At 34.9% G+C, this 21,480-nt stretch overlaps 3 protein-coding genes across 3 annotated transcripts in view; 2 read left to right on the top strand and 1 right to left on the bottom strand.

Moving 5' to 3' along the window:
* The window catches only part of SIFR (SIFamide receptor), a 40,080-nt gene extending 29,206 nt beyond the window's left edge, over positions 1 to 10,874 (top strand). The window contains exon 3 of the mRNA XM_029301027.2: positions 3,933 to 10,874. Coding sequence (XP_029156860.1) covers positions 3,933 to 4,719 — 787 coding nt within the window. The 3' untranslated portion in view covers positions 4,720 to 10,874. The remainder of the gene's footprint in view (positions 1 to 3,932) is intronic.
* On the bottom strand, positions 1,007 to 2,241 carry LOC146723113 (uncharacterized). The gene is made up of 2 exons (XM_085483046.1): positions 2,167 to 2,241; positions 1,007 to 1,393 (listed from the first exon to the last, which is right to left on the bottom strand). The coding sequence occupies exons 1-2, from the start codon at positions 2,176 to 2,178 to the stop codon at positions 1,151 to 1,153; spliced, it is 255 nt and encodes an 84-aa protein (XP_085339172.1). The 5' UTR covers positions 2,179 to 2,241; the 3' UTR covers positions 1,007 to 1,150.
* Positions 10,875 to 13,016: 2,142 nt separating the features above from the next.
* LOC114929492 (uncharacterized) lies at positions 13,017 to 20,430 on the top strand. The gene is made up of 14 exons (XM_085483153.1): positions 13,017 to 13,368; positions 13,703 to 13,955; positions 14,086 to 14,189; positions 14,447 to 14,773; positions 14,926 to 15,198; positions 15,274 to 15,314; positions 16,509 to 16,620; positions 17,271 to 17,396; positions 17,438 to 17,716; positions 18,064 to 18,316; positions 18,424 to 18,524; positions 18,743 to 19,072; positions 19,483 to 19,758; positions 20,368 to 20,430. The coding sequence occupies exons 1-14, from the start codon at positions 13,174 to 13,176 to the stop codon at positions 20,428 to 20,430; spliced, it is 2,733 nt and encodes a 910-aa protein (XP_085339279.1). The 5' UTR covers positions 13,017 to 13,173.
* The last annotated feature ends 1,050 nt before the right edge of the window (positions 20,431 to 21,480 follow it).

Raw genomic sequence — 21,480 nt, 5'->3', positions numbered from 1 at the left:
TAAAGGCATAATAATAATAGAAATTGCTTGATACACATGGTTACATTTTGCTATCGTAATATCCTTTATCAGAACAATATGTATACATGCGCGTTAGTATGCATTAATACGTTAATATCTTATGCACATCTTGCACGGCGGAAAAATAAATTTTTCGAACGATTTCGCCAAGATTTGTGTCTAGTATATGACAGTTTTGTCTTTAATAATTATGAATAACAACCAATAATTTAAACAATTATTTCATATATATATATATATATATATATATAGAAATAGAACAATCGACAATTATTGGATAAATAGAACAATGTAATAAATGAATGAAACAATGTAATAAATTCTAATTGAAATTAAATCTAATTGACGTTAATTTTAGATAAACAGAATATTGCAATGAATTCTAATTGTAAAATTATATTTTCATAATTTTATGTTAATTATTAAGTGCGTTCGATTCTCATTTTTTTTTTTATATTGATGGAGAAGAATCGATATGTTATTTGTTATTTAGCCGATAATTTTTAATATTCCTTGCGCGCGACCTCATATACAATTATTTATGAGCTTTTAATATTACATGATTTATTTCCCCTGGATCTCGCTCTTATTAATTTATTTTCTCGTTCGTACGACTTCGAATTAATTGAATTATAAAACTGAGGCTCATCAAGATTAAAAAACGATGAATAATAAATATCGAACGCGTATCTGCTTCCTGAATGCACAATAGTGTTACTTTACATTTTTAGTAGGTACTTCGAGACTAAAATTTCACTTGTTATTTCGATAATTTAATTACGTTAATGAGTATGAGTATCGCTCTAACAGACAAAATGATAGAACGACACGATTATGCGTTATTATTGAAACAAACGGACAGCAGAATTGATAGCGCTCAGTCTGGCGAGCTCGGACGAGAGAATTAATCGGAGACGCGCTGGCAAGAGCCGGCGCCTGACAGAAAGGGAAATCGTTATAGAGTATCAACGAGCGTACTGCGGCGTTTGCGACAAAAGCATACTTTATTCGGGAAACATTTCACGTGATACACATAGAATCATTTGGCGCGTTGCGGTGAGCCGCGCGTCAATATATACGAGAACGTCTCGCGCCGGTGTTGACGTTGACCTTGACGCGGATCTTGAAATCAGTAGAGGAAGAGCGGATGGACCCACTTGCCGTTGAAATACACCAGAGGGATCACCACCGGATAATACGGATAAGCTCCCTTTGCGTAGGACGACCCTCCATACGACCCTCCATACGATCCTCCATACGACCCTCCATACGGAGGGTAGACCAAGGGAGGATAAGGTGACAGCAACCCTCCTGCTGGTTTCGGGGCTGGTGCACCCCACGTGACCGCCATCACCATCGCGATCGCGAGAATCTGCGAAGAATAATTGCGTTAAAAAAAAAAAAAGATAATAAGTCGCCCGAACTCCGAGAGGCTTGCCTCACCCTCAGTTTTGAAGAAAGTTATGAAAAATGTCGAGAGTGTGCCCGAGGCGCGTTTGATCGGTTCCCTTTTTGCGACTCGCGAGCTCGATATCATCTCGTTCCAATTAATCACCGCGCGACGATCGCACGTGCCAAGAACGATTCTTTTCATTTTCTTCTCTCCCTTCTCGTGGTCATTCATTTTCTTCTTCTGGTAATTTAATAATTTTCGCGTGATCTTTTTATTTTAGAGGTTTAGTCTCGCGATCGTTAGAATTTTTCTCGATAGGTGTTTCGAAAAAAAATGTCACAGGCACGATTCATGAAACGAAGTGTCCAAACGATTCGAGGGAAATTTAACGAATTTATAACGTGAACGCGCACTGCCTACGCAATCGTATGTAACTCCTCTATAGTTACGTTCAAACACTAGCGCGGAATGTATTCGATTGTTGAACCCACCGTAAACGATTTATAATATTCGCGATAATATTTGAGATAGAATTATTCATTTATAATTTTACGTAATATATTATTGTGTCATTTTTGATTGTTTAAAAATTGCTGGCTTTATATCGAAAATAAAGACGCTAGACGAGAATTTTACGTCGCGTGTAACATCCCGCGTGGTACTTAAAAATTAACGTCACGGAAGTGAACATCTCGCGGTCGGAATTAAATCGACATACACATACACACAATGTACGAGATGGATATACTTGCCAGTTTGAACATGTTAAGTGTTTTATCAGCTTTTTTCCTTGGCAAACAATGCACAGGACGACACTACAGTTGCAACTGCGGGCAATCGATCCCTTTATATAGATGCCTGGTCTCGGGATCATCATCGCGAATCCTCTTATTGTACTCGCCCCTCCTCGTGTGACAATAGATGACCTTGGGCTAGGTAGATTTCCGCGATTTTTCCAACTTTGCTCTTCATCAACTCGCTTCTCGTCACTCGAGACTCGGCGGGGAAGAAGGGTTCTTTGCATTACATATATATCTTTATCGCGATAAGAGCGACGTATACGTGCCGCCATACGATTCCGGAAGTGACGACGCGTTCTGTGAGTACCCTCGTAGATCGGTATCGGTCCCGGCGTTGATTTATGAAGGTCTCCCGACGCGCAGCGACAAGTATTTAAAGTTTATTCATCGAATCGACGAAGGTCTCCGAAGACGATGATGCCGATAAAACGCGGATAAGATGCGTTCGTTCGTAAGCGCGTAGCGGATGCGAGGATCGACCTGAAAAAAAATAACGATTCGATGAATTCTATCGGAATCCTCATCAACGAAAATATTAAAGTTATTTTAATTAATAAGAAGCGCGCGAGAGTCTTTATCTCTCCCGCAACTAAGATATCACTTTGGTGTCTCATTTGCGGGCATAAAATCGCCTTTGAATTTGAACACGCCTCGTCACCGGTTAACGAGAATTCCAAAACAAAAGTATCGTCGCAGTTTGCTCTCGTTTCGCGTCATCGTCGTCGTGAACGATGGTCCGGTGCTATTGTTCTAAAGTGATTTATCCCCGCGACTTCTTATCCCGTTAGACACACGGGTGCACGCCATTTGCGTACTCGTTTGGAAATTATTGGATAATCGCTCTTCCAGCGAGAAAGAGAGGAGACAAGAGAAATAATGTCTTCAAATGTGTCTTAAAATGTATATACGAGTATATATGAGTTTTTCTTATGGAGACCTCCCTTATAGAGTATGCTCAATGTTATTAGCCTTGCGATAATATAATTAATGGAATTTATTTGTATTTCAAGGTAATCGAATCAAATCGATACCGACAAAAACATGTGCTTGTCTTAGATATAATTTGACTTGTTTGTCGAACAGCGAACAACTCTCGCGTGTGCGTCACACAAAAGATATTCTCCCGCGCATATCTATTTTCAAGCGGTTTGCATGCTTGTCGGAGCGTGACGGGCGCGAGTGTCTTTCGAAAGAGCGAATGGAACATTTGTTAGCAATTCCATATGTTAGATCTAAAAATGGTAACGGTTGTACGGGCGTCAAGTAGGCGGGTTCGTGCCCGAACCTGTCTCGTAAAGCGACCGTGTTCTGCATTCTTCGTGAAACGATACGATAAATCAGACAGTTATCTATAATCCACGACTATATATGCTTTTCGATGGTACAAATTTATCATCGCGACGAAGGAGCCTGTTAATCAAACTCGCGGAACGCGAGCGCTTTGTCGTAATTTATTAATTTGAACCGTCATTTAATTCAACAATTAAAATTAAATGAAGAATAAATTAAAATAAAATTAAGTATGCCATTTTGAGAATAATTTCAACAATTATTCATTCGATAAGTAAATATACATTTTTAATAATCGTTTTCTTACTGAATATTTCGATTCCGTAAAATGAAAAATTTTCTCTAGTTTTGATTTAGTCCATTGAAATAAACGCAAACATAAAAATAATGAATAATTATTCTAGAGCCGTCCGATGTATGTTTTTCAGGTTTCTGGCGATCTGGTGGCCGCTGAAATGCCAAATCACGAAACGGCGAGCCCGCATGATGATCGTCGTGATCTGGTTCATCGCTCTTACGATGACGTCACCGTGGTTGCTGTTCTTCGATCTGGTCTCCATCTACGAGGACGAGCCCGATCTGCGTCTCTGCGTGGAAACGTGGCCGCATCCGGAGGACGGCACGCTCTTCTTCCTGATCGGCAACCTGATCCTCTGCTACGTGCTGCCGATGATTCTCATATCTCTCTGCTACATTCTCATATGGATCAAGGTGTGGCGCAGGCACATACCCACCGACACCAAGGACGCCCAGATGGAGAGGTTACAGCAGAAGTCGAAGGTGAAGGTGGTCAAGATGCTGGTCGTGGTCGTCATACTCTTCGTTCTCTCGTGGCTGCCTCTCTACGTCATCTTCGCCGTGATCAAGCTGGGTGGCGACATCGTAGAGGGAGAAGACGAGATTTTGCCGATCGCCACGCCGATCGCCCAGTGGTTGGGCGCCAGCAATTCCTGCATAAATCCGATCCTCTACGCCTTCTTCAACAAGAAGTACCGACGCGGCTTCATCGCCATTCTCAAGAGCGGTCGGTGCTGCGGCAAGCTCAGGTATTACGAGACCGTCGCGATGATGTCCTCCTCGACGAGCATGAGAAAGTCCTCCTATTACGTCAACAACAACAACAACAACAATTCGTCGACGAGACGAGCCTGGCACGGGCCGCCGGTCCATCAGGACAGCAACGTCTCCTACATATTCAACCACACCGGCGTGTAATCGCGGCGTCTTCTTGCCCGAGGTGGTCTCGCTTTATTCTGCGGATTTAATCATACCCGCTCGACGCGGGGTTGATAAACCGGAGGGAGAGAGGGAAGAGACGACGTGGCGGTCTTCTCGTCTCACGGATCTCATCTTCCGGTCAGCCCGCGGTTGAAGCCGAAATCTGGCCAAAGTCAGCCGGTCCGAGAGAATTACGGATCACTCTCTCGGGTGATCGACACGATTGTTACTTCGGGCCGGAAGTCAGAGCGACGGAAAAGCGATCGAGAGATCACGAGACGGCGTCTTATTGTCATTGTCCTTGGAAGAGGAAGACGTCGTCGGGTTTTGGGATTTTGTCGTAATGTAGCCCCGGCGTACTTGTAATACAATAGTCCTTAAGAAAGGTTTACCGCGCGATCGATCGCTTAGATACGACACGAGATGCGCGTTCCGTACTTTTTTCCCCTGGAATCGCTCGAAGATGACGCGACAAGATTACGCTTCAATGATCCTTGCGATTTTCTCTATATGTCGATATGATATTTGTACGCCATTTTGAGGGACACGCGAGAGAGGTAGTTTGTTAGGTCTACCAATTAAAAAAAAAAAGTGCGCGAGTTTGTTGTTACGATTGCATGCATCAGCCTTCGCTCGTCGGGCGCGTAATTAGCGCGACAGCTCGGGATGATGACTCGGGATGATGACTCGCGGGCGGGCGGATGCGCGAGTCGACTCGTTGTCTCTCGACGGCTCGTGATGATAGACAATTAGTCGCCGCGCGCGACACTCATCGGCGGAGTAGCCGCGTAATTAAGGGAGGCGGAAGTGGAGGCGTATGCAGGCACCACTTTACACGGTATACGCTCGATCGGAGGCGACACACGAACGGGTAAAGTGCGGTATAGCGTGGAAAAATTGATCATCGGATTTTCGATTACGACGATGAACGAGGGATTGTGTGTAAAATATCTCATTTTATTCAGACGGATTAATTCGTATATGTATACTGTTTCGCGAAGAGGTAATTTATTCATATTTTTGCCGACCCTTCTGGTGGAGAGAAAAGGCATAGATTCTCTTTGTAAGAGTCACATTGTTATATCGACACCACACCCGCATCCTTCTTTCTCCGACACTTTTATTCCATAATTATGACAATGGAGAAAGAATTTATTTCTCGACGATAAAAAAAGTCAGTCGATCGACTCTTTGTAAACACTACCTCCACATGTAGGTCAGCAATTTACTACTATGTACTTAAAATTATATATATACACTGTAGGATTACGTACATATATATTTTCTTACCGAGAAACGTTAATCGAGTTGGTACTTTTGTCGTTTATTGGATGTTTAGATATTTGCGGCTTACGCTTACGAAATATAATAAAAAAGATTCACGCAAATATATATATATGTGAGAAAAACGCGTCTTATTTTTCATTGTTTTTAGTAGGTTCTTTTGCTTCTTGCACTTTTATTCGAAAAATATCGAGTGGGCGGTTCGATTTGTAGGATGTTATCAAAGACTTTCGTTTGTTCTTGTACCGAATTAATTAATAGGATCTTTTCTCGTATACTTGTGGATTTGCATATGCGTAATTTGTCCAAATTGTTCCGATCGGGACGATTTTCTGAAATTATGAGACGCTTGTCATAGCTCGTTATTGAAAAAATTCTCTGTCAAAGAATCGCACTTTTAATGCGACCGAGCAATCGCGATTAACTGCTCGTTATACACTTTAAGATTTCACGACGATCGGCTTGTCCATGGGCGCGATTTGCGATAGGGGGTTGATAAAGGGATGATGCTGGGGAAAAATCACTTTGAATCCTTATAGTTGTAAATCGGTAAACGCGCGAGTCGCCGGATTTTACGAATAGAGCAATTATTTTCGTAAAGTTTTTATACAAGAGACGAGAGGTGAACCGTAGGTGTAACACGAACGTACGAATTATTAAACAGTGGTCCCGAGACGCTGCTCAAATTCATATCCACCTTAATAGCGGACGTCGCCACTAAAGTAAGTCGAGCGGCGGCGCGATTAGGTTTGTAACGACGATAATAAAATAGAATGAGAGGCAAACTGTAAAATGCAACTAGTAACGATAGCAAATTGAAAGAACGAACTCGAGAGATTGAAGGGGCGTGAGAACAATCTTGGAACTTGAAACTGATATAATATTTCGCCAAGTTTACAATTTTGTCATAAACACACACGGGTGAAAATAATCTTTCTCGATTTACATACACTGACGCATCTTTTCGATAGCATCAACTCACCGAAATTATGTCGGCTGGCAATAATCTCGGGCTGCGACTGTATATGTGTGTACATATAAAATGGCGAAAATGTGCGAGTAATCAAGTGTACGAGCACTGAATAGAATATGTATATACGTACATGTAAAGAGATCAAGGGTGTGTGAGTCTGTATTCGCTCCGTCTTGTACTTGTATATTTACATTACATGTATATCCACTGTTGTTATTAAATATATATGCAGACACGCGCAACACGTTCATTCACGTTTGTCGTTCCGTCTATTCAAAAAATCCCTTTTTCAAACTATAGATTGTTAATAGTTATTATGGGTCGTTAATGATAGCGAAATATTTTTTACGCACACGCTTGAACGGATATTTCGTCACTTTCCGATGTAGAAAGTTTACGTTATACAAAACAATTGAGGATACGGGTCATGAATTTGTCGGGAGAATTTTTGCATTCGATTTCCCGAACTGTTTGTCGAATATATCATGGCGTTTATTAGATATAATAGACATTTTAATTAGTGCGATAAAAAGATTACATTTGTAAATTAGATACGATATGCAAGGAAATGTTGTAATTCATGTAAGGAAACGTTTGTAATAGGGCTACATGTATATAAAGCCGATTTAAAGTGCTGATATATTTAAATATTTGGATATTTGGATGTGTGTGCATGTATGTGTGTGTCAGCAATTAAATTTTGAGACATTCAAATAATTCTATCTGAGATAAAACAAATGGTCGAATAATTCAAGTATTTCGAATACACACACTTTTTAGATGATTGAATTATCATCATATATATATTTCGATATTTACTAAATATTTGTGATATTTCTGACCAATTTCTAACTGTACATATTTGAATAAACGAATAATACAATACAGAGAGAATACAACTGATACTTGATATATGTATATTCTCATTCAGTTGTTTAAAAAAATATTCAATTATATTTGATCAAAAATCTCACGTGTATATTAAAGTTTATTCGATTTATCCGAATAACACGGGATTATTCGAACATTTACAGTCCTAGTTCATACTCATTACTTACTTAAATCTTGTTTCACCAAAACTTGCAAGCATGCAATCAAAAAGTTTCCGGACTGACACTATAAAAAGTAATTGACTAATCCTATTCACTATTATCTCCTTCAAAGTAATCTCGTTAGGTATTAACCCTTAACGATGGAAGAGAAGAAGATCCATACAATCTCGGTGATGAGAGTTTCTCTCACACATACAGACTCTTTACTTCTTTTTTTTTTACATCTTTTTCAAATGGTCGTTGGACATAATGTTAATAACTTTTATTGGTTATCTAAGATATTTAAGAGTAGATAAAAATTATTACTTTAAAAGTTTGAGTGATATGAGAGATTTGTTAAGCGGAGATAGCCACTTGATCATCAGTTCGGAAACTATTTCATTGCATCTCCTATGATACAGTTGGCGTCAGAATAGCGCGGAGACACTTTTTTCAGTGATTTTCATAACGTGTCCGATAATAAATAAGAGTCTTATCTCGAGTCTTTCGATGCCGACTATGTACATTTCATTACATTGTTTCATAATTGCGTTCAGAAGTTATGATCTCGCCATAATTGCGAGAAAAAATGATTAATGTTTAATAAATAATGCGTTTTACATGCAAAGACAAACTATATATTGCGTATAGCATATTTCTACTTGGCAATCGGTTCCTACAGCACGATAATTTCATCAAAGTATCACGATAATCCACACTGAAAACAAATTATTAAATTAATCATTATTTATTTTAATACAGTCTAATCAATCATTTATTTCAATCAAATCAATATTTATCTGTATTGAAAAGGATTTTCTTCAATTTTCTATCAAATAAATATTTTTCACATCAAATTAATATTATTAGTTTTAAGTAAATGATTTATTAGGCAGTATCGAAATAAATATTTATTCAAATTCAATAAATTTTTTTTCAGTGTCGAAATTTAAATTCAAACGCCGTTTAAAATCTAGAGCTGCGTGTTCAGACAAGCGTCCCAATAATAAATATAGTAATTGTTCTCGATAGATAATATTTTATTAATTTCAACTTGTCATCGATAAAAATTGTATACAAAAGATTTATGGTAAAGATATGCGTAATATAGAGAAGGTATAATTCCTCAAGTTGTACGAAAGACTACTTTTATCATAAATCTTTTATATAATTTTCAATTTACCGATATATATCGATAAATTCTTTGTAAAGATACGTCGAGAAGATATGTGTAATATTAATTCCGAGAGACAGCGAGAACCTACCTAGGGTAATCTGCGATGCCGACGCTTAGAAAGGTTAATCCATCGTCTCGTATAAGCCTATTTTTCTGATGGCGCGTGAGATATACGCGAGGGAAGCCAGCGATAACGTGAATTTGCGTTTCTCTCGATAGATTTATAAGCATTCTGTTGTATGTACACAATTTGTTATTAACCGCGCGCGAGACACTCCCTGTTATATTGTTATTATATACGCTGTAATAATCTCGCTTCTCAAGCAGGATATGCGAATTAAAACGTTTAATTGATAGAACGTATTTTACGCGGTTATATTATTAGCGATGGCTGCGCGAAGTAGCCGAGTGTGTTTGATGATGAAATAGCGGAGAGAGATTTTCACGTCGAGATATCAGAGGTGCACGTTTGTTCATAGTCGCGAGATGATGCCTTTGTACATTTCGATACTTTGTTTGTTCTCGTATAAAAAATACCTACTATTACACAGCTTTGTGCGAAAATCGTGTATGTGTGTGTGTGTGTATATATGAATGTCACTTACCGCGAGTTTTGACTGTATTTATAAATTATTAGGCTGATGAGAAAGCTGGTGTTTTTGTTAAATTTTTTTAAACAAAATTAGAGAGACAAAGACAGCTATTTTTATTAATACATAGTTACTATTAATTTTAATGCACGCTGTATGAAGCTTTTCTTCCTCGCACACCCAATTTTTTAAAAATAATTTGTATAATTTTATTTGAAATAGATGCAATATTATTCTTTCGCATTAATATAATAATATCGTACCGTAAAGAATGCGATATCGGTTTTGAAAATTCGCACACCGGTGTCACCGGTTAGATTGACACTTCTGTTGCACACGTTGCCGATTTAAAGTCGAAAATACGGACGATTTGATTTACGCTCGCGCTTCGTAACGAGAGACACCTGTAATGTTAAATCCCCTTAGCAAATACAAAACACCGAAAGAAATATGTCATCCCTCTTCTCCTTTCGTTATATTTTGCTTTCACGGTTACGCGGTTATATGGATAGGCAGCGCGCGTTATCTGTATAACAATGAAATAATAGAAACATACTAGATAAGGAGACAAGATTGCGAGAGCGAAGTCGATAAGTGTTTTAGCGTTGTATCTCAGAGTGTACGTATGTGTAATGTACCAAATCAAGATGTTATACCATTGTCGACGCCTCTTCACTTATTGACAAGAATAATATACGAAATACTTGCCGTATTTTTTTTAAGTCGAATAAATATACGTAAACTATTACGAAAGATAGTCTTTGTTTGTTGTACATGTTTTGCGAGTAAATGTATAAGTATACATACGTATAATATATCTATCTATATATATATATATTTATATATATAGATGATATGTAAACAGCCGGCGATTTGGCGTTATCACGCCCATCAGCCGAAGGCACACGTTCTCTGTCCACTGTTCGACGTAGCAATAAATTCTAGTTATTCTTTTTGTCCAACATTTTTTATAGCGAATAACGCCGTGGTAATGCCGAATCGCATCCCGTGTAGCTGAAAATGTATCGAGTTGCGAGTATACGTATTTTCTCAAAAAAGAAAAAAAAAGAACATTAAAATATATACAATAAAATATATACCTCCATTGTACGCTTCTTCATATAGTCATCATCCTGATGTCTCCTGTTTACAGTTGATAGTTTTACATCAATTTAAAAATACGCGCATTATTTTCTCTCATTTACGTGCGCGTAGAAAATTCAACTATACGTTTGAAACTATTAACACGACAAATATTGCGACTACTGGCAGAAAATAGACCAAGATGCATTCGAGGAATCTTGATCACTGAACCCAGACAGGTTGGAAAAAAGATAGTCAAACTTTAATGGAACTCTAGACTAGAAGAAATAAAAATCTACGCAAACACAAGAGAAAGCAGCGCGAATAATGGCGAAACGGAACGAACGCAGACGGAGTGGAAAAGAAAATCTTTCTAATTCAACCTTCGGGAAGGAGCAACGAGAACGCGAAATTAAAGAAGAGAAACTAAATATACGAAACAACCGCGCGACCTGCGCTTGAGTGTATCACGTTACTCATCTAAAAGAAACTCGCAAACTCGTCGTCGATCTCGCTTACATCGACAGGATCGATATCCTTCTATTCGCACACATTTCAGGGCTCCGACCGCAAACTGCGGGCACCAGTCGAAAATGCCAAGCTTAATTTGGCAAACCGCAACAGAATGCGCGATGTAGCGGGTGAAACGCAACCCTCGCATGACGCGCAAAAAGCGTTTGCGATGATGAAATGTTAGACCAAAGCGGAAACAGTCGGAGAAGAAATTCAACGAGACTCGTACACGTAGAACACGTGAGAAATTTTTCAATAAGTATAAAGAATTATAAAATGTCCAGTAAAAAAAATTAAATTATAGTTGTATATATCGGGCGAGAAGATTAACGCAGAAAAGCTAAGGGTATATCTATTAACTTGTCATTAACTTCTCGTTCTATGGAGCAACCAAGATTTTTTATCGTGTATCAAAGGGCAATCCAAGACGGAAAATTGCCAAAAATTGAAACAATTTAACCAAAATCAGTGTCTGCATTTTCAAAAAAAAATGCATAATTGCGACAAGTGAAAACATTGTAAGATTTCAACAATTATATTATACAAAAAGAGTTATACTCTTAACAGACGTAATTCTATATAACACATTGTTCTCAATTTGTATATATATGTCTCATTATTTAAACATTATTTTTAAAAGAACTCTGCGTATTAAAAATCAATATTTAATTTAATATAATTACATCAGGAATTAATACAAAAATAAATAATAAAATAGGCCCTTTAGTGAAAGCCCTATTCAGGGCATGTATTAAACTGTATATATTATGTTAATAAAAGACGAAAAACATATAATGAAGAAAATTAAATTGAATTTAAATGAACAAAAATCTATTATGGAACATAATTAACAGATAGATAATTAGATAGTACCCTTTTTAAACATTTAGATAAATAAATATTTTATATAGTCGTTTATCACACAGACTAATATTTAGCTCTTGATTTAAAATTAAATTTAAAATTTATATTTTGCAACATATAAATTTCTAGAACAAGAGTCTGGTTACCTTGAGTTCCTGAAAACTGCAAAATTCCGAGGCGAGATTGTTTTAGAAGAGCTTAGATCTTGTATTCCTTTTAATTTTTTCTTTAACAGTAGTATAAAATGTAGAGCACTTCCATTTTTTATTAATTCTTGAACTAAAATAATTAAATTTCTTAAATGAAATAGCTAACAACTTCAGTATAACACGTGTTCGATGTATAACACAGTTAGGAGAATTCAAATACGTGACTGCTGCTGTTGCACGAAACAAGTGTGATATACATATGTGTGTTCTCTGTCAGAATTTAATAAAATACGAAGACGAAGTGCGATTTAGCGACAGAGATCTTCGACTGGCACTTTTTCACGATTTCTACGAGTGCAGCGTAACACTCTTCCTTATTCTCTTCTTCTGTGATCTCTACTTCTTTGCAAAACTTTTTTTAGAATCCTGTGAATATAACAGCTGAAAAAATGATTAAAGAATACATATCCTTTATACCAATGCGTTTTTTCATTATTCAGACAATTCTAATTCAAATATATCTTTACACATTATATATTCCTTTCTGCGAAAAAGGCGAAGGGTGTGTACTCTGTAATAAAGCAGCCTTTTCTCCTGTTCTAACGATACTGCCTCCTGTATAGCGTGATAATAGGCTAAGATAATAGAGGGGAAGAAATAACTCGATCAAAGGATCGTGCCACAATTGCACGTTTATACCCGCTATTACGTATCTCTATATCTATTATTGCAGGGTGCAATTCTCGTTAATACAGTATAACCGTAGAAGTGACGGTTGTTGCGAACAATGGCGAGGAAAAAACAGGATTTTCTTTCGATACGATTGGCGAGATTTTTAATGAAGACTATTGGTTACTGGCCTCCAGAGTCAAAATGGGACAAATTTTTTTTAAACGTAACTTTGGCCTATACGTTATTCGCGATCGGTTTAGCTTTATGGATAGAAGCAACCGAATTGTACTTAGGTATAGGTGATATTTACGTGAGTACCAAAAATTCTTGTTATATTAATTAAAGAAGTAAAGACTCTTTCGTCACGTTGGATAAAGTTGATTGTGTAATAATAATTGGAACTTCGGGTTTTTTTAAGTAATTACACCTTTAAATTTAAATAATCATTGTTAATAACAACTTTAATATTTAATGATTTTTTTAATCTTCTTTTATTTTATATGCATTTAATTTTCATACTTGTCCCGTTCATATATTTTAATTTGTCTTTGTGTAAAGTAGTTGTTTAGTATACAGAAATTTCTTTGTTTTAAATAATTTTGGTATTAGAAGTACTAGATATTAATAACAAAAATAAATGTTAGGCCATCACGTACACTGCTTGCAGTACTATGCCAGTGGTCATAGTTTTGTTGAAGTTATGCTTCTTTCTACTTCATCGGGAAGAAATGCTGTCAATGCTGAAATACACGGAAGATAACTTTTGGTACGTCCAGTACGATGCGTACGGCCGCAAAATTTTAGAACAGATCAATAAAAAGGGAACAATATTATTGTTCACCTTTACGTTCTTCACCCAAGGAGCCGTTTTATCGTATCTCCTGACGCCTATAATTGGTATTTTAAATTTACGTCGCCCATTTAATAGAGAACAGAATAGTACAGATCTCTTTGTTTTTAATCATAGCATTTGTTGCGCGAGCGGATATCTTATTTATCTCCTCTATGTTACATTTTTTTTTTATAGAAAATAAGGGAAAAAACGAAACCGAGAGAATACTCATGTTTAATGTCTGGGTCGGAATTTCGACAAACGTCTCGCCTAACTATGAAATAGTTTTTTTTTTCGAGGTAACGCAGCGTATTCATGCACTCGTTCATTTATGATATAGAGATATTCGAGTCTAAATTAATTTTTTAGCAATCATTGTGACACTCGCGACTTTAGATTCACGTATACGCAATTTTTGATTAGATTTTAAAGTAAATTAACGAAGGAAATTATAGCGTTGCACCCAACGTTATTAGATTACGTCACTTACTTATATCGTTTCTATGTAGTTCTTTGTTAAATAAGATAATCTAATTTTCTCTAAATGATTTTCTAGTTTATAGCGCTAATTCACTCAGGCCTGTGCTTCTGCTGCTTCGATAATCTCTTAGGACTGATAAACATGCACGCCGCTGGCCAGTTCAAAATGCTTCAGCATCGCTTCGAAACTATTCTTCAGAAAGTCGAACGGACAGGTACCGTAGAAATGCTCACCCAGAAAAGGAAACATCAAGTATACGAAGAGATTATAGAATGCGTCGCAATACATCACAAGTTAATCTGGTACAGTGAAAGCATGGAACGTCTGTTCATGTATACAACCCTCTGTCAACTCCTGTCATCCGCTATCTTGCTTTGCGTTTCGGGTTTGCAAATATTTTTGGTAAGTATTAAAAAAAACTAGGAGAAAGGGGAAAAAGCAATGTTAAATAATTGATTAAAAGAGTATATCAGGAAAAAAATAGATTAGTATAAATGTTTCTCTTACATGGCTCGCTGATTTCTTTTATGTATCGTGCATCTCTGTTGAAAAAGGGCCAAGGTACGATCGTCAGACGAATGATATTTATCGCCCATTCAAATGCATGCTTCTTCCAACTGTTCGTGATTACGTTGACGTCGAACGATTTGATAGACGAGAGTCGCGCGATAGGAGATGCGGCATACAATGCCAATTGGCAAGTTTTGGCCCACAAGGATAACAAAGGCATCAGAAATGCTGTTCTGATGATCATAATGCGATCCAAGCGTCCTTGCTCCATATCAGCTGGTGGTTTCTTCCTGGTATCTCTCGAGACGTTTATGACGGTAAGTTTGGCATAAAAATGTGCGATTATACAGGTAACTATATCTGTATATACACGATAGCCTATTTTCTTCTAGGTGCTGAGCACCTCGGTATCCTATTTTACTTTACTTCGCAAGTTTATCGGAGAATAATGGATAAGCCAGAATATAAGGAAGTTTAAAATTATTTAAGCGATACATTTTTTGAGGAAAAAATTTAGAAATATTCTTGTATTGAAGTATTTAATCAGAAATCTGTTGAAGTGTATAATTTTAGATTTTAAACTGTACGATAATGCATATACATATATTTATACAATATATAAAATGTATATACATATGAATATTATACAGTAAGTCAAAGTAAGGAATGTCTGATTTTTCTGGCAGAAGAAATATATTTTTTTCAAACGAAATACTGTAAATACAATATTTTATTTTCCTTTTATCAAATCGGAATGTGCAAGAATTTTCTCGTTTTTTTTTGTATACTCATATATGTATACACAAAAAAGTTGTTTGTTAAATAATCATAATTAATCACGTAAATTTGATCCGCAAATACAACTGTTTTATTGTTCTATTTTACATCGTAAGCCAAAATCTAATTTGCGATGAGATGGTGGCACTACTGACGGCAAAGGGAGAAAGCTTAATGCATTGTTCACACACAGTGGGGAGATCGAAACTAATATATGCACCACCGATTGATCGTCTCAAGGGAGACGCACTATGATGGTAGCTTGTCACTAGCACGTGATAAGCTCGCGCCAATTTTCCTGCCTGTTAGCATAATGGGCTTCCATTTACGTCGAGATAGCTCCGTCATTTGAATGTACTTAGGACAGCGTGTCGAGAAAATTACGAGATTTGGCACATGAGGTAAGAAAACTGATCAGTAAATATTATAGAGGTCTTTAGAAAAATGATCGACTTCTAGGTACCGAAAAAATGGCTGCCATTTTCGATGAAAATCATATCTTAAAATATACTGTAAGAAAATTTAAAAATTGAAAAATTATTTGTTTTTCTTATTTTTCTGGGTGCATATTTTTCTTTAAAATAAACGCGTTTAAGAATTTCAATAAAGTTTCCGAAATATATTGAGAAATAACGCATAAAAATTATAATATATTTTTATAATTAAAAGAGTTGTATTATTTTTCCTTCTCTGATTCATTGTGGCGCATTTATTCGTAAATGGCGGATGTAGCTATCAGAAAATGTATTTTTACCTTACATTTCGTAGGCGGCTTTATGCACACAATTATACGTAAACGTGTAATGGCATAATTGTGCAAAACACGGTTGTCTCCGTTTATAACTTCAAGTGGGTATCTTTTACCCGACGATGGTCCAGAGAAGGAAAGGGCTAATTATTATCATGATCAGAGTACGTCGACCATGTATATTAACCGCTGGGAATATCACGATTATGTCCTTGTAAACTCTTTTATGAGCATAAGTCCAATGCGAATAACTTCCTTTAAAACTTCCCTGCTAAAGAAATTTATTTATTGTAGATTATAAGAAACAATTTGAGTGCTTTCTGTATATAAATTTTATAGATTATAATTTACAGGAAAAAATAGAATAAAATAAGTATTTACATATAATATTTTTAAATTAAATGATATATAATTTTCAGTGGAGTAACTTTCTATTTGACCACGTATAAGTACGTTTATATAGAGAATATTAATAATGTTAACAATAAATATTAATAAATAAATTTACATATAAATGAATAAAAAAAATATCAAAGAAAATATACAAGTAATTTAATAGTAACAAGACATCTCGTAAAGTATTCAAAGTTTTTAATATAGAATTTTATTGTGATCTTTAATAAATTATTATTTGATGGTGTATATGACAAGATTTCTTTTGATTAATAAAACATTTAGATTCTCTTTCAGAGATATTCCTTGTTCTATTACCTGTTCATATTACAACAAAACACAAAAAAACTATTTACTGAACAATAATTAATCACTAAATTTCATTTAAATATAATCTCGCTTCTATTCTTATACAAGAATACATAACAGCAAATAGACATCCAATTTACGATGAATCTCGATAACTCGTAGTCTATTACTGAAGCGGAAACGACGAAGGAAGCAAACTGGCGCATTGTCAAGACCGCTAAAACCGAATCCCCATCACCGATTGATTGTCTTAGCAAGAAAGACGCGTATGATTGCAGCTTGTCACCAGTATGAGATATAAGTGCGCATCAATTTTTTCTGTCTGTTAGCCTAATCGGCCACTTACGCCGAGATATAGCTCGGTCGTTCGGATGTACTTAGAGCTGCTGTGGCGTAAGAAAATCACAAGTTCCGGCATGACGCGAAGTAAGGAATACCGATCGGTAAGTATTACGCGGATCTTCATGAAAATGGTAGGCCTCTGGTACGTCGAAACAGCTCGGGAACAGCTGTTCCTGCGCATCGCGTTTGGCTATGCCGTTTGGGCAATTGTCTTCGCCATTCTTGTCGAGGGGGTCGATCTGTACCATTGCATAGGTGACTTTTACGTAAGTGACTCAGCGCTCGTTTCTCGCAGTTTCTTTTAGACAGAAACAAAAGTTGCATTATTTTCTTTTTATATTAGAACCATTTTTATTCTGTATTTTTATTTGTCGGTATTTATTTTAAGTGCCTCTTTTACCATGCGTTGTCTCTTTACTTTTGAAGTATAAGATGGAATGTGCTTTTAAATTTAATTATGTACAATTATAATATGTTGTTTTCAACATCTGTTTACACATAAACAATATGTTGTCAAGACATTTATATTGAATATGTCCGGTTATAATTAAATGATTAAATATATTAAAATAAAATAATTAAATAATAAACAATTTTATTACTCTATATATAGGCTGTCACGTCTAACTTGTGTGCAACATTGTTGCTAGTAATGATACTAGTGAAGTTGGGTAGCTTCATGTTCTATCGCGATCAGATAATGGATTTGATCCATTATGCTGAGGAAAATTTTTGGAATGTCACTTACAATGAAGTTGGTACCCAAATTATGAAAAGATACGACAAATTAGGGATGAGTATGGTCTACACTTTTACATGTATCGTTGTCATCGCGACATTCAATTATGTCTTCGCACCTTTTTTCGGTATAGTTACTATCTTTTTTTGCTTATGTCACATTGACAAACATTATAATTTTTACGTAAAGCAATGTTGTACAGCAAAAGGAGATTTTTTGACTTTTTATTAATAGAGCCTCAAGCAACAAACGAAACAGAGAAGATTCTACCGTTCAAACTATGGATCGATTTTCCATATCACTCACCATATTACGAAATTACTTATGTTATACAGGTAATAATGCATAAAATCATTTTTTTTCAAATATTTATTGTAAAATATTTGTATTGTATTTATTGTAAAATATTTGTATTGTATTAGGCATTTCGACAAGAGTTGAATCTTGTTACATACAACTATTTCTGTTTCTATTTATAAGCATTGTCATGATTTAGTATATGAATCAAAATAATGCGACAAGTTTCATGCGTTTCATTAAATTGCAATTGTAGTCACTTTCGACGATACATTCGGGTATATGTACTTGTTGTTTTGATAATTTCGTAAGCACGTTCAATATCCACGTGGCCGCACAACTGAAAATTTTGGCACATAAAGTGGAAACGATCGCCGAAGATTGCATCAACACCGTGATCGGCAAAAACTACCTGTCTGAAACGGATTTCGCGATGTTAACATTTAGGAATTTGCGAGATTGTGTGAAGCAGCATCTTATGCTCATCCATTACGTGCATAACATGCAACGTGTATTCACTGTTATATTGCTCGGACAATTGCTGCTCTCCAGTGTAGTCATCTGCTTCGGTGGATTTCAGTTTCTCGTAAGATTTTTTTAAAATATCAATTCTCTTTTTTGTTTTATATTTTATTGTTTTTTATCTGTTCATTTTATTATATTTTTTGAATCTTATTTGCAAATATTAAATAAATATTATAATGCATTTTATATTTTTAATATTCTTTCATTGATTTGTTTACAACTCCTATAATTTATAAGTCTAAAAATTTCGCAGTTACAATGTGTTAAAAAAATGGACGGATTTAAAAATTTTAAAAAAGATTCCGAGATGTTTATAACAAAAAAATTAGATTAAAAAAAATAATTATAAGTTTTGTACACTGACAAATTTTTGAAAAAAAACTTATTATATTTTATCAGAGTATGGACGGTTTTCTTCTATTACAAGTATTTTATCTTTTAAAATTCTTTGCGAGAAAATTTTTTTCGCAGGCGGCAGATGTGGTTATCAGAAAGTGCATTTTTGCCTTCCACTTTGTGGGCGGACTTATCCAGTTACTTATTTATACATGGACGTGTAATGACATAATTGTGCAAAGCGCAGCTATCTCCGATGCCGCTTATAATTCCAAGTGGTATCTCTTACCCGACAATGGCTCAGGAAAGGCAGTGAAGAAAGGATTACTTTTAATCATGATCAGAGCTCGTCGACCATGTGCATTAACTGCTGGAAGTTTCGCAGTTATGTCTTTGGACACTTTTACCGGGGTAAGTGCGATTTAATAAATATCGTCTTTTTTACAACAAAAAATTTATTTATTGTAAATTGTAAGTAGTACTGTGCTATCTTTTGGATGCAATATTCATATTTTATCCTTCTGCTTGATAATTGTATAAAAGGTAATGAAAAATCGGGATAGAATATCCATGATCGCAATAGTTTGAGCGCATTTTTCTCATTTAAATTTGAAAAATTTTTAGTTTGCAGAAAGTAGAAGATAAGTTCAGAACTACACATCTAATTATAACTATTTATTTTAATCTATCTAAATTCATATAATTAAAAAAGTACTGTTTTTGATAATTATATTTATTACAAGAGATACTTTGTATTTCTTTTTTTTTATTAAATTAAATTAAATTATGTCTCAATATTTATATATATGTACCACGGATCAAAACAAGATTAATGCAGATTATATAATATTTCTATCTCTATCTCTATATAAAGATATTTAATATCTGCTATATGTTATCAAATTATTATCTTGCTTCTACGATTTTTTCCTATAATTAGTATATAATATAGTAATATAGTTTATGCGATAATACAATATAAGATTAATTATGCAATATGTATGTGTGTATATGCAACAGATATTAAGTACTGCAATGTCGTACTTTACATTGTTACGACAAATGAGCGAAGAAAATATATAGACTTAAAGTATAATTTTATAGAAGATATTCTTAAAATCGTCAAATTCAGAACAATGTATTCATCATCACATTTGATTTATATATTGTATCTAATTAAAATCAAGGAAACATTTTCTACATTGTTGGATATATTGTCGGTAAGTTATTAGTTATATGTGAGATCTTTATGAGATGATTATCTTTTTATACTTTAAATTCTTGCAAATTACATTACATGTTTTTCAGACTAGTAGTTTTCCAGATGATTGTGAGTTACAAAATGTATATATTTATATTGTATTGTAGAAATAAACAATATTTTAAATACTTTAAAACAATATTTAAAAACTCAAACTTATTCTTAAAACTTTGGAGTATTAATAATGAGATGTAACCCGCACGAAAAAAAAACTACTGGAATACGAAAAAATTACTGATATAATAATAGTTCTTCAATAATATATTATTGGAATACTAATCATTCTTTCGTATTCTTGTAGTTTTTTTTGTAAGGGAAATATTGAATAAAATAAATATACGTAAATATATTGAAGAAAATATGCAAATAATAATAAAATAAAATAACGAATTATCTCTCGTAAAAATTGATTAAAAAATTTAATACTAATTCTTATGATCTGCAATAGATTACTATTCGACGGACGATATAAAAGGTTGAGATACCATACATTGAGTACAAAAGTATAAGAGCCATCAGTCGGCAACTACTTACTTTTTATTCCAAGTTTTCAACAGATGAGAATTTTCACAAGATTTAAGATATTATTATAGCACAAAATTTAAAAATAACAAAAAATATCATTTTTATATCATTTTTATTTACGTTAATATAATATTAAAATTTATTATCATTACATTATAATAATTTATTTTTTAATTTATATTGTGCTTATAGGCATTGTGCATTTTCTTTTTATATGTTCTAATTCGTGCTTTTGTATTGATGAAGTATACCTAGAAAATACTGAGATCTGAAAGAAACATATAACAAGCTTGAAATTTTTTCATATAGACTATTTATTGTATAACTGACATCGAACTGGTAGCATC

The sequence above is a fragment of the Nylanderia fulva genome, unplaced genomic scaffold, assembly GCF_048542155.1.
Source record: "Nylanderia fulva isolate GAGA-0341 unplaced genomic scaffold, ASM4854215v1 Scaffold23, whole genome shotgun sequence".
NCBI classification, from domain to species: domain Eukaryota; kingdom Metazoa; phylum Arthropoda; class Insecta; order Hymenoptera; family Formicidae; genus Nylanderia; species Nylanderia fulva.
This window is presented reverse-complemented; position numbering and strand designations above follow the sequence as displayed.